This window comes from Monocercomonoides exilis (genome assembly GCF_001643675.1).
Source record: "Monocercomonoides exilis strain PA203 chromosome Unknown scaffold7-2047599, whole genome shotgun sequence".
In the NCBI taxonomy this organism is placed as follows: Eukaryota; Preaxostyla; order Oxymonadida; family Polymastigidae; genus Monocercomonoides; species Monocercomonoides exilis.
In genome coordinates this window covers 59,826-73,542 of record NW_027150552.1, presented here as the reverse complement: position 1 = coordinate 73,542, position 13,717 = coordinate 59,826, and the positions used below count along the sequence as shown (strand labels likewise).

Here is a 13,717-nt window from a genome sequence, read left to right as displayed (position 1 = left end):
GTGCAATTTGAAAATTTCATTTCTTCTATTGGTTGTTTATCAGGAAATGAAAGAAATTACTTATTTATGTGATAATACAAGCTTTCAAACCTTTTATGCACGAATCAAAAAAACATAATTTCTTTCACATTTTAATTAAAAAATTTTTTGATTATAAAAAATAATTCTTATTCTCTCATTAATTAACAGGTGACATTGATGTGGGTGATTGTTTTTGAAATCATATTTTTTCTAAAAAAATTCGGGTACAAGAATTGAATTGAATATCAAAGAATGAATATAAAATAGAAATTATTCAAGTTTTTAATAGTATTTTATGAATTCATCAAAATCATTTGTTTTTGAAACAATGTGATGTTTTTGACATTTGAGTGAAAAAAATCATTCGAAAAAATAAAGACCTTAAATAATAAACACTCCAAAAATAGTTATAATTTCAGAAATAATCAACCACATTTCAACATGAAAATTTGTTATTTCATATGCAATTTAAAAAAAGAAAAACATTTTGTTTCTTATTTATCATGAAAAGTCCGTCCACAAAACATTATTTTTCATTGAAAATGACTGAAGTGAAATAGGATCAACTTTTTAATGAGACTTTTTTCTTTATTGACACATTTTAGTTTTTGCATGCCAGTCATTGAATAAAGCTAGATGGACCTCAACACTTGGACGATGGTGTTTAAAAAACAAATACATTAAATTACTGGTTTGTTTTTTAAATTTTGTTTATTTTTCGTAGAAATACAGCAATTTTTTATTTAATTTGAAGTGACTTTTTTCAGCCGAAGAAGCATTTCACAAAAATTTGAAATCCATTTTTATAAACTACTAGCATTATCCTTTTTATATTCAAAATCCTAAGCTTTACAACTTGTTTTTTCATCATTTTTTCACATTTCATTTTTTTATCAACATGCGAACATAAATTTGAAAAATTCTTTGTTATTAAAATAATGTGTTAAAAATAAAAATATGATATGAAAAATACACACTCTTATTAAGAAGTGTGAAAAAGGTTCAACATTAAAATTTTCTATTTGCATCAAACAGGTGAATGGTCACAACATTTAGTGATCTGAGATCAAACTTGTTCTATTTTGATGTGTTTGATGCAAATAGAAAATTTTAATGTTGAACCTTTTTCACACTTCTTAATAAGAGTGTGTATTTTTCATATCATATTTTTATTTTTAACACATTATTTTAATAACAAAGAATTTTTCAAATTTATGTTCGCATGTTGATAAAAAAATGAAATGTGAAAAAATGATGAAAAAACAAGTTGTAAAGCTTAGGATTTTGAATATAAAAAGGATAATGCTAGTAGTTTATAAAAATGGATTTCAAATTTTTGTGAAATGCTTCTTCGGCTGAAAAAAGTCACTTCAAATTAAATAAAAAATTGCTGTATTTCTACGAAAAATAAACAAAATTTAAAAAACAAACCAGTAATTTAATGTATTTGTTTTTTAAACACCATCGTCCAAGTGTTGAGGTCCATCTAGCTTTATTCAATGACTGGCATGCAAAAACTAAAATGTGTCAATAAAGAAAAAAGTCTCATTAAAAAGAAAACACTATTTTGACCCAATTTTTAATTTTTCTTTCATTTCTCACTTTTTCTTCTTTATATAAATGAACCAATTATTTTTTATGTTTGTTGAAGTTGATATTCTTCTTCATGAATGAATGGATGAAAAATAGATTTTGTTGAGTGTTCGTGAAGGTTGGATGTTGTTTATGAAATTTCTATTCAATTTTCTTTTTCTATCATCAATAAAAAAATACAAAAATTTGTTTTTTACAAAATGTCAAACAAAAAACGGGAATTTTGTGTTGTATTGATAAACAGAAAATTTGAAACGATCAAATTTTGTTTTTGACAGATTAACTATATTTTCGGGCAGACTGAATTTGTTTTATAATTTCTATGAATATTCTTGAACAAGTGTCTGTTTCCAATTGAATTGCAACTTGAAGTTACCTGAAATCCAACATCTAGGAAAAAAAGAAAATATTTTTTTTTTCCGAAATTGAAATAAAATTTCCGAATATGAATTATTCTTGGAGCTCCAGTTTTTCAGAAAATTACCAGATTATCCACCAAGTGTATTTACTAAAAATTTTTTTCAATCTTAAATGCTCGAATTATTTGGACATTCTTGGAAATAAATACATAAAATTAACTTGAAGTGAATACATCACAAAATCAAAAAACAACCGATAATAGAATGTTTAACAGATCAAAACAAACATTTCGCAACAAAAGCTAAAATTTCATATTTAAATAATTCACACGCAATAATTATTCATCATTTAATCTCTTTCGTTTTGCGTTCAACAGATTTGAATGCATCTGAATGTCATTCTCTCTTTCTCTTTCGTCCATATTTCTTTCTCTTTCATTTATGATTCGTGAGTACTCAATAGCAATTGCTCTTCTCGCTTGTTTCACAGGAGAACTCTCCGAAAACAGCAGTTTTTCGTCTTCAGACACAAGTGGAAGCTGACTGTGTGCTTGTGCCTGATGTGCTGAATGAAGAGGAAGAGCCATTTCTGGCAATGCTTCTCCGAGTGAATTGGAAGAAGAAGCCAGCAGCATCTGCGAACGAGAAGAGGCAGCGAATGAATGGGAGTCTGCACATGGCAGCTGGGACGAACTCGGATGAGAAGCAAAGCGGACATACTGAGAAACAGCACATGTTGGAGCAGAAGAGAAAGTGAATGGAGAAGAAGGTGAGGAGGAAGAAGAAATAGAAGAGGAAGAAGAAGGAAGAGCTGATTCATTTGGAGCAGAAGGAATGGAAGAGAGCTGTGACTGGCTTTGATACAAAAGAGATGAATGAGTGTTCCATTCAGAATAACCAGGAGGAGGGGTCAGCTGCGTTTGAGGGGTAGAAATCTGGCAAGTATTTTCTGTCTGATACGAAGACTGAGGAACATGCGGAAACGCAGCAGCTGTTGCAGACAAAAAAGTAGGGTCAGACGCAGATGTTGGGAGCATTGCTTGCATATTGGGAGGCAGAGATTGGTAGGAACAATGCGGCTGTTGGAAGGAGAAAGTGTTTGGGAGCGGACACGAGACAGCCGATGGCAGAATGGCAGCGCTGTTTGGAGAAAGCGAATGTCTGTGCGATGAATAAGAGGTTGTCTGGTTGTGGTGATGCGCAGAATGTAAAGTGTGCTTGTGATGGTAGTCTCCCACAGAGTGAAGTGAATGTGCACTGCTGTGTGTTGAACCCTGCCTGTGGTGCTGGTGATGCTGCGAATGATGTGTGCGCGAATGCGAATGAGAATGCGAAAGAGAACGAGAATATGAACGAGAACGAGAATGAGTGTGTTCTCTTTCTCTCTTTCTGTTGTCTGTAGAAGTGTGTGTTCGTGTGGTTGAATGAGAGCATGCTGACTGGTGCCGATGAGACGATTTGTGGTGGAAAGAGAACGAAGACTGCGAGGTCGAATGATGATGCGAATGAGAGTGTGTTCTCGAGTGGTTGTTGTGTGTGTGAGTGTGCAGCCGATGGTGTGAGGATGCCCTGTGGCGTGTGTATGAGCGTGTGGGAGAGTGCTGATGAGAAAACGAAGAAGGACGAGGAGGTGGTGCAACATTACGCCGACGACGGTAGAAGTCACGTGTTCCATCCCATCTTCTTCTCCTTCTTATTTCTCTTCCTCTTCCTCTTCCTCTTTCTCGTTCTTGACTTTCACTTTTGCCTCTTCCTCTGCTCCTTACCATTGATCTGTTGCGAGTACTAGAATAATGGCGTGAATGTGCATCATTGAGCATATATCCATTTGAATATTCGTTTTTCGAATGGAAATGGCGATGGGCAGAAGAATGATGCGAGCCATTTGATCTGCAGCGTTGCGTCTCATGATGTGTGTTGTGCTTCGAATGAGTGCTTAATGAATAGCGATGACAGTTGACTGAATGATAATGTGTTGCTGTTTTACTTCCGCCATATGAAGCATTGTGCATCTGTTGTTGCTGGATGTTGTGGCTGTGTGAATGGCTGCTGTGTTCATTTTGATGGTGATGCCGATGATTACCATGACGTCTGCAGTGTTGATGGCGATTGCGATGATTATGATGACGACGGTGATAAGTGTCATATTCTGAGTCGCCTGAGCGCCTCCACGAACGCGAAAACGAGCTTGTTGCAAAGGAAGGAGTGGGTGAATGAGAGCCGTATGTACGTGATGAACTTTCGTGGGCATACGACTCAGCATTCCTTTGCTGCAGCAAATGCGATTTTGAGCTGTTTTCTCCGCTTCTTCTGTGAAGATAGGACTTCTGTGCAGAATGGGATCTGTTGTTGTGTGGAGAGTGCGGTCTGCTGGCTGTTCTGTGTGTGTGTGTGTGCCTCTCTCTTTGTGTGTGGAGACGGCGCGAGTGGCGGGTGTGTCTGTGCCACACACGAGTGACGGACGGCGTGTGAGAATACGAGGAACGCGAACTGGCAGAGTAAGTGGAGCGAGAAGAGGAGGAGAAGGAAGAAGCAGAGGAAGATACAGAGGAAGATGATATTGATGAGGAAGAAGATGAAGAAGATGAAGATGAATACGAAAGAGAAGATGAAGATGATGATAAAGACGAAGAACGAGAGTGTGCATTTGAACCCTTCGATCTGTGTGAATACGACGAAGCATCCGAAGAATAGCTCCTTCCCGAATAAGAGCCTGTGCTGGATGAGCTAAACGAGCGAGATTGCGTTCTCGAAGCGGTTGTTCTTGAGTCGTATTCCTTCTGCTTCTCTTCTCTTCTTCTGTATTTTCTGTGTCTGTGCCATCTTCGGCGTGAAAATGCAGCATTTGGCTGTCTCATGATGCGGCTGAGTTTGCGCTCGATGCGATGTCTCCTTTCTTCGATGTCTCCATCGCCTGCTGCATTGCCTGCCGAGCATTCTGTCAGCTGGTTCCGCAGGCGCTGCACCTTCCGCTCCTTCCGCCTGTTCCTCTCGTCTGCAATGCGCTCTCTCCTCTCCTGCTCCTCTCTCCGCCGCCGAAGTGCCTCTCTTGCGTCTCTTTTGGCATCCCACAAAGACGCCTCTTTGACGCCTTCTTCTTTCAGCCAGCTGTGTTTGAGGGCGTCGTGGGCAGACAGACGGCGCTCTTCGTGCAGAACAAAGAAGCCGCTGAGGAAATGGAACAGAAGAGGAGCAGATGGAAGCTGGGAGGAGTCAGAAAGGAAGGAGTCAGTGCGGAAAAGATGCTTTCGGATAAGAGAAGAAGATGTTGATGAAGATGAAGATGAAGAGACAGAAGAAGAAGGGAAGATATCTGTGTTTGTGTTGATGTTTGTGTGAGAATGATCAATTGATCCAGAAGAAGAAGAAGAAGAAGAAGAAGAAGAAGTGTACGAAGAAGAAGGGATTTGATTGACAGCTGGAGGAGAGAAAGAATTCCTTGGAGTGGAATGAGCTGAGCTGTCGCTGGGTGTTTCCTTCCTTTGGAAGGCGTGTCGTGTGAGGAGGATGTCTGCTGGGTGGTGAAGTGAAGGGCAGAACACGCTGAAGAGGGTGGGTGTGTTGACAACATGGCGAAGTGAATGATGTGATGTTGAGTCAGTCGGGAAGGCGAGGAAGTTGAGGGCGCTGTGAGAAAGAAGGGTGTTGAGAGAGAGTTTCGTGCTCGGCTCAGACGATGCACTGGAAGGCTTTGAAGAAGAAGAAGAAGAGGAGGAAGAGGAGGAAGAGGAGGAAGAAGAGACGGATGAAGAGGAAGATGAAGAGGAAGGATATGAGAACGAATGAGATCGCGAATGAGGGGAACGGGATGAGTGTGGAGAATGAGGAGATTTTCTGGATGAAAAGGAAGAAGAAGAAGAAGAAGTTGAAGAAGGCATCAGCATCGAATGCCTCATTTCACGTGATTGGAGAATGCATCCCCATGATTCGAATGTTGGAAAGGGAAAGAGATCAGAATGGAATGGCTCCTGAGAGGAAATGCAATGATTTTCAATTTGTTTGCTGAATTGACTTAAAAGTGAAGTGTTGTTGGAAGTGAAATAAGAAGAAGAAGAAGAAGAGTGAGGAAAAGGAAGTGGAATGTTTGAATGAAGCAAAGGAGGAAGAGAAGAAAGTTGTACAGCGTTGCTTATTGGCTGCGTTGGCATGCGGAAAAACCTTTCTGACTGAAGTCTAAATATTCAATATTGATATTCAAGTATACGTCAAATTTCAAATATATATTTTTTTCGATAAAAAAAATAAATTAATTAATAGATAAAGTTTAATAATAATATTAATAAGATTTGTGTTTCGTTCATTTTCTTAGTGTTCTGTCTTTTCTGGCTGCAAATCAAACCCTTTTGTCATCTCCACAATGTCCAGCGGGATGTTCCCCACAATTCTTTGTATCAATGCCAGATGCTCTCTGTTGCAATGTGTCTGAAACAGCGTGTCCCCTGTGATGAGCTCGGCCACAATGCACCCAACACTCCACATATCTGCAGAAAACGTCCACGGAAGACCTGAAGCAATAGAAAATAAAAATAATAATGAATAAAAAATATAAAGCAATACTTGTGTATTATTAAAAATCAAATTAGCTTCGATAGCAAACCTAAAATCACTTCAAGCGGGCGATAGTGCCTTGTGCATATGATTGACGAATGGTGTTTATGGACATACGTTGCGCTTCCAAAGTCAATCACTTTGATCGCGAACGAAGTGGGAACAAACATCGCATTTGGCTGAAACAGGAATTTAACATAAGAAGAAACAAAGATAAACAGGAGGAAAAATGAAAATGTACATCATTGGGATCTCGCGGAAGAAATGTTCTATCGCGGAACAGAATGTTTTCAGGCTTTAGATCCGTGTGGATCAAATGCAATGTGTCATGCAAATATGATAAAGCTCTTAAAAGTTGTTCTGTGATCTCTCGCACTTGCGCCATTGTAAATCCACGATAATTATTCTTTTTAAGGACATCATAAAGTGACCATCCATATTCTTCAGTGACGATACACATATGACCTCCAAGATCAAATGAATCAATCAACTGAACAAATAAACTGTGCATTTTTTCAACAAAATTTAAAATTTAAAAAGCTTATTCGTACAAGCTGCAAAATATCAAACTTTCCAGCTCGTTCATTATGCCTTGCCAAACGTTCGAGAATTTCAATTTCAATTTTTGCAGAATCTCGATATCGAGAGACTGCGCGAACAACTTTAATTGCAACGCGTTGCCTTGTTTTCCTATCAAAGCAGTCAAGAACCTTTCCAAAAGTTCCTTCTCCAAGTATTTTTAGGACTTTATATCTGCTTGTTAAATTTTGGCCTGGATAAATAAGGATATGTCCTGCATAAAAGATTGTTTGAAGCAAGTTTTCAAATTTAAAAGATGGATTATTCAAAAAATACCATTCTTGTCGGTGGGATGATTTGGAGGACTCTGAGCATGCTGCTGAAATCCACTCATTCTCCCTTCCATCAAAAATTTAAAAATAAAATGCTGGTAAATAGTGATCCACAAAATAACCATAATAAATCAAACAATTTTCTGAAATAACTTTTTTGCAAAAGAAAATATTGTTGTATTCTCCGAGCGACTGTTCTCTTGTAATTTATTAAAAATTTTTATTATTTATGAGTGTTCAATTGGAAGAAACTGAATTGGCCTTCAAGAAAAAAGACCAACCAGATTTAGCTGATAATGTTGCAAATAATCAATCTGTTTTAGAGACTCCAAAATTTGAAAGAAGTCAATCAGGAAGGACAGAAAATGAAATAAAAGAACAAAATATCCAGACGATAAAACAATTTGAAAAAGCACCGACAAGCGAACGTTCTTCTCATTTATTATTCACTCCTCAAAGTGTAAGAAGTTTTCATTCTACAGGATATTTTTATTCTCCTTCCCATTCAATATATTCTTCTAGATCAAGACGGATGACTTCTAGTCAATCTTTGCGTTCAAATAATGAGCATGAAGTACAACAAGATTTGAAAAGTCGAGAGAACGCAAATTCCTTTGAATCCGACAAACAAAAAGAGTCAAAAATGATTCAGGTTTCATCTCAAATACGAGATATTTCGAAAAATAAAAAAATAAGTTTGCCATCAGACTCTACAGACAAGGATACTCAAATGTCAACATTATCCAAGGAAAAGCAATCAGAAAATCTTCTTAATTTACCGACCCCTAAGCTTAAGCTTAACATCGAAGCTATTTCATCGCTTACAAGCAGAGGAATTGATCATAAAAAGAGTCTGCTTTCAAAAAGGCCAAAAGATACTTTTCAAGATGAGCATTCCTCCTCGCACAAAAAAGAAAAAAATGCTTTCAGTGAACGCTTAAACACTAGAAAGCATAAAAGCTATCAGCCTCATCACAGCAGCCGTTCGCAACAGCATTCTGAAGAAGAATCAGAAAACGAAAAGAAGCAAAAGTTAGTTCTTGTTGCAGTTCCATTGCCTGTTTCTTATTCACATCAGTATCCAGTTCAGCAGCCTCAACAATCTCTTGCCTCAATCATTTCACTTTTAGAAAATTCTTCAAAGAAAACAGACCGCAAAATCTCGCCTAAAAGACACCCAAAGCGCGAATCGAAGCAAGAGCCCATTGTTGCACCATCTCCACTCCAATCTCCTCGCATCGAAGAAGTCATTTCTTATCACAGTTCCTCTCATGTTCCTGTTTTGACACCTTCTTCTGTCACATCCTCTGATTCGTCTTCTTCATATTCTTCATCTTCTTTTTCACAGAGCAATTCTTCTTCTTCGTCGAGTTCGAGCTCTTCAGAAATTACTTTGGCTTTTGAAAGTTCATTTCTTCCTTCGCAATCGCTGAGCCAAACGAATTTGTGTGAATTTGTCTCTTCTGTTGAAGAGAGCCATTTTGATGGAAGCAGCCGAATGAACACGAAGCAGAGGAATGTTGAAGATGCAACATCGAAACATCAACCTGATTTCAAATCAACAAATGAAGAGAAGGAAAGAAGTCATAACTGCTTTGTGGAGAAAGGGAAAACAAAAAACAAACTGGAAGAAAACAGTTTTTGTACAGAAAAACTGAAGAATGGACAAACATACGAGCAAAGTGAAGAACAAAAAAGAGAAGAGAAATGCAAAGAAACAAAAGACGACGAAGAAGATGAAGAAATTAAACCAGAAAGGGAAGAAAATAGTTCATTAAAGCATTGGCAGATAGAAGAAGAAACGGAAGAAGAAGAAGAAGAAGAAGTGTTTGTTATCCAGAAGCCCAGAGACAAAGAAGAAACAAACAAACAGAAAAAAGAAGGAACTTTTGAGACACAAAAAATAAATAAATGTTCAGAGGATGAAAAGAAGGCAAAAGAGAAAGAGAAAGAGAAGAATGAAAACGAAATGACTGTACTAGAAAAAGAGAGAAATGATAAAATGAAAGAAGAAGAAGAAGAAGAAGAAGAAGAATCAAAAAAACAACTGCGTGAATCGAAAGATAAGGAAAGCCAGCTCAAAAGAAAAGAACAGGCAGAAGAAGATGATCGTGCTGAAGGCAAAGAAAAAGCAGAAAGAGAAAGAGAGGACGCTTCAACAAAAGAAGAAACATCAGTAATTTCTCAAAAGAGTGAAAATGTCAACATCACAAAAGAGAGCACGAAAAATGAGTCTGTTTCAGACTGCTGTGTTCCTTCCAATGACCAGAAAGAAAGCACTTCTCGCTCTCAACCTCACAACCTGCCTCCTCCTCCACCACCTCCTCCTCTGAATTCAAGTACTCATTCATCATTTTTCAATCCTTCATTGGAATCCTCTTCATTCACACCCCCCTCGCCATATTCTCTTCTTTCGCCTCCATCGGCCTCTCAATTCAAAGGTTCTTTTGCCACTCCTTCTCCTCCTCGTTCGTCTCTTCCGTCTGCTTTTTCGACTCTCACAGCATCTTCTCTTCATTCACTTCCTGTTCTTCCTCCTGCCCCTTTGCCTGCCAAGCTATCTTCTTCCAATGCTTCATTTCAATCTTCTCCTCATTCGAATAGCTTTTCTTCTTCTCCTTTCGCATCTGCCTCTTTCTCTCCCTTTGGCTCTTATTCACATGTCCATTCTGCTCTTCCATCTGCCCAATCAGAACTCAAATCTCCAATCAACTCTCCTTCTACCAACACTTTCCTTCCTCCTCCTCCTCCTCTGCCACTTTCGTCTTTCTCTTCCACACCAACAACATTACAACGCAGCTTCACTCTCCACACGCCATCCAGTCTGAATGCTGTGAACTCTCCTTTTGCTGGCAGAATGGCAGATGGAAAAGGAACTGATGAATTTCGAAGAGAACAAAAGAATAATGAAAAGGATGGGATTGACAAAGAAAATGGTGAATATGAGAATGACGACGACGACGACGAAGAAGAAGAAGATGAGGAGGAGGAGGAGGAAGAAGAAGAAGAAGAGGAAGAGGAAGAGGAAGAGGAAGAAGAAGAAATACGAGAAGAAGAAGAACAAATTTCATCTCAAAAGGATAGAAAGCAAACGCAAAACGAAGAGAATGATGTGATTGCTGGTGCAGAAGATGAGGTGTCTGAAAGTGATGCGCTGATTGAATGGCTGAAGGACGAAGACGATCTTATTGACACAATCACACAAGCATTGCTGGGGCAGCTACATCGAAACGAAAGAGAGGAAAAAAAGAAAGAGGAAGAAATGCACAAGGAAAATTCAGAAAAAACGGACAAGAAAAAGGAAAATGAAGAAGAAGAGGAAAAAGAAGAAGATAATAAAAAAGCAAAAAGTTCGAAGCTTTCAACTCCAAAGAAAGAAAAATCCAACACGCAAGAATCAACAAAAAGGAATACAGCACATTCTGAAGAAGGAAGACCAACAAAGACGAATAAAAGAAAAATGCATTCGTTTGATGAAGAGAAGGCTGATGAATTCGAAAATGAAGAGACTCAAATTGATTCTGCATCCGAAAAAGAGCAAAAAGAAAGTGAAATTTTGGACAGACTTTCTGATTTGTTGAAGCAATTTGAGGAATTGAAAAGGAACAAAGAGAAAGAGAAGGAGAAGGAGAAAGAGAAAGAGAAAGTTGCTCAGAAATACTTTGAAGAGGATGCTTTGGAAAGACAACCTAAAAATCAGCTAAGAGACGAGAGGAATGATCAAAAGAATTTTCCTGAGGAAAGTGAACAGCATTCTGAAGATTATACACGTAGCAACTTGACTGCTTCAAAAAACAGAAAGAAAGAAATGCATAAACAAGTCAAAAAGAGATCTTCTGTGGAAGAAACTTCAAACAACAAACAAAAAAGGAAGTTAAGTGGAAATATTCAGTCACATGACAATAATCCAAGCAAAACAGGGGAAAATGCAAAATCTACAGAACAAAATATAGGCGAGTTAATAAATGCTATTGATTCAATATTCAAGAAGAGTGAAGTAGATACGGATTACTCAAGCACTCTTTCTCAGACAATGAAAAGGCAACTTATCGAACATATATCACAAAATCAAGAAACTTTGAAAAACCTGCAGCATTTGTCAAGTCTTAATAGATAAAAATTTCATTCATTTTTTGATGATTATTATAAGTTATATTTTTTGACTTCATTTTGATATTGAAAAAAAAATAAGAACTATTGCGATCATTTAATGATCTTTTTCTTGATTTTTTGTGTAACTAGTGGATTTTCAACTTTATTGAGTGTGCGGCGTTGCTTAGACAATATTCAACAAATTTCTTTGAAACAAATATTTGAAAAATTTCGCTTATATTCTTTGAAATAGATCAAGATACATTGGATGTGATTTATCGCTATGTACAGAAAACTCCTTTTAAAAAGATTTTTGAAAGATCTGGATCTGAAGCGTCTTTTATTAACGAAGCGATTCCAACAGCATACGATTCAAGAGCAGTTTGAACAACTTCAATTTAGCTTTTTTGATTTCTTTCGTTTTCAAAAGGTGTATCCGAATTGCAAGTCTTTAACATCTGTTTTAGATCAAAAGAAATGTGGAAGTTGTTGGGCATTTGCTACTACCGGCTCTGCTGCTGATGCTTTGTGCATCAACGGCATTGCAAACGTTATTCCATCTCCTCAGCGTCAGGTAATGTAAAGCCAATTCTCTCTTTAATATGACTGAATGTCCGACATTTTTTAAAAGATTTGTTGCGATAATAAGTGTCTCGAAATTCCGTTGAAACAATGTGATTGTATGTTTTTTTAATCTTTTCTTTCATTTCTATTAAATAATTAATTTGCTCAGACGGATGTAATGGAGGAGTTCTTACAGCAGCTTCACTGTGTTTGTCTTTGAGATTTATCAAAGCTTCCTTCACTTTTTTGCTCAACTGAATGCAAATCTGAATTTTAGATATTGAGAATAATGGAATTGTTTCTGATGAATGCATTCCATACGAAGAAAATTCGTCAAAGCCTTGCTTCACTAGTTGCTCAAAAGAAGGTGTTAAAATGGAAGTTTATAAGTTTGTTCTTTGCGAGTTTAATTTATACAATACTGAAGATAATTTTTAATACTTGAATGATAAAAAATTATGTTCAAATAGAGGTCTATATGCGAAAATTCCAAGCATAATGAAAGTGTCTGAGAATGAAATGAAAAAAGGAATTATGATAGGTGGATCAATTGCTGGTATGAATAATTCATGCATTTTCAGAAATTTCATATAAAATTTTTTACCCTTTTCATTTTGTGTGGAAAATGCTTAATGAAATCCTTGTTTCACAATGAATGTTCAGTTGCAATGAATGTGTTCCAGTCATTCACTCTTTACAAGGGCGGTGTTTACAACAGAACAGACGGAGACTTTCTGGGAAATCACGCTGTCCGTCTTGTCGGATGGAACGATACTGCTGAAGTCCCTTATTGGATCATGATTAACAGGTGATACTTCACTCATTTCATTTTTTTCGCAGACTTTTATTTTTATTCATTGATTATTTTGCCCATCCATCTATTTTAAAAAGCTGGGGAACTGAATGGGGAATGAATGGAACGTGTTATTATCTCAAAGGAAAGAACTTGGGCAACATCGAATCACAAACTGTGTATTTTTCAAGTTTGAATCTTTTTTCCTCTCATTTTTTCTGAACAATTTGTTTTTGATAAAACATATTGTTTCACATTTACTTTTGTTTGTTTCTATTTCTGTATGCTTTTGTATGCTTCTGAATAACATTCAATTATTATTTTTTCCCCATCATAAAGCAACTCCTCCAACATATCATGGAAGGCAAGTGAGTGTTTCATTCTCTCTTATTTTCATTTTTCTGCTTGTAAGCTTCACTGCTGTGCTTTATTTGCTTTCGTATGTCTGTGGAAGAATTAACGAAGGAGAGAAAAAGCGCGATTTGCAAGAAAAAGAAGCAAGAACCCAGATGTTGAGAGAAATAGGAGAGAGAAGATACAAAAGAGGATTAAAAAATAGAAGTTCTTCATCTGTGAGAAGGAGGAGGTTGAGCTCAAGTGAAAACGAAGACGAGAAAGACACTTCAACAAGAATGATTGACGATTCAGAGGAAGAAGAAGAAAGCGAAAAAGATATAGAAAAAGTTGGTCTTCTTTCATGAAATACATGCGTTACATTTGAGAGTTGTAAAAAAGATTGAAACATAACTATTTTTATTTCGATATTTTTTTCTCTTTTTCAAAAATTCATTTCACTTTTATCGCAGCTCATGCATTTTTTCATATAAGTTTTATTTAATGTTCAAGTTTAATTTCGAAAAAAGCTATATTAAATTATTCACAAAATAGATGCATCG

At 36.8% G+C, this 13,717-nt stretch overlaps 3 protein-coding genes across 3 annotated transcripts; 2 read left to right on the top strand and 1 right to left on the bottom strand.

Annotated features, from left to right (window-relative positions):
• Positions 1-2,141: 2,141 nt before the first annotated feature.
• MONOS_6748 (putative FUS3-complementing protein) lies at positions 2,142-7,446 on the bottom strand (the record flags this gene model as incomplete). The annotated part of the gene is made up of 6 exons (XM_067877005.1): positions 2,142-6,146; positions 6,313-6,478; positions 6,571-6,700; positions 6,763-7,024; positions 7,092-7,314; positions 7,377-7,446. The coding sequence occupies 6 exons, from the start codon at positions 7,444-7,446 to the stop codon at positions 2,312-2,314; spliced, it is 4,686 nt and encodes a 1,561-aa protein (XP_067733205.1). The 3' UTR covers positions 2,142-2,311.
• Positions 7,447-7,601: 155 nt separating this feature from the next.
• Positions 7,602-11,576, top strand: MONOS_6747p1 (uncharacterized protein; the record flags this gene model as incomplete). The annotated part of the gene is made up of 2 exons (XM_067877003.1): positions 7,602-9,711; positions 9,814-11,576. 2 exons carry the CDS (start codon positions 7,602-7,604, stop codon positions 11,487-11,489), a joined length of 3,786 nt encoding a protein of 1,261 aa, XP_067733204.1. The 3' UTR covers positions 11,490-11,576.
• Positions 11,568-13,705, top strand: MONOS_6747p2 (putative cathepsin B cysteine protease). The gene is made up of 10 exons (XM_067877004.1): positions 11,568-11,634; positions 11,718-11,845; positions 11,895-12,038; positions 12,096-12,144; positions 12,198-12,236; positions 12,306-12,417; positions 12,499-12,584; positions 12,692-12,836; positions 12,920-13,011; positions 13,161-13,705. Exons 1-10 carry the CDS (start codon positions 11,583-11,585, stop codon positions 13,520-13,522), a joined length of 1,209 nt encoding a protein of 402 aa, XP_067733203.1. The 5' UTR covers positions 11,568-11,582; the 3' UTR covers positions 13,523-13,705.
• Positions 13,706-13,717: the final 12 nt, after the last annotated feature.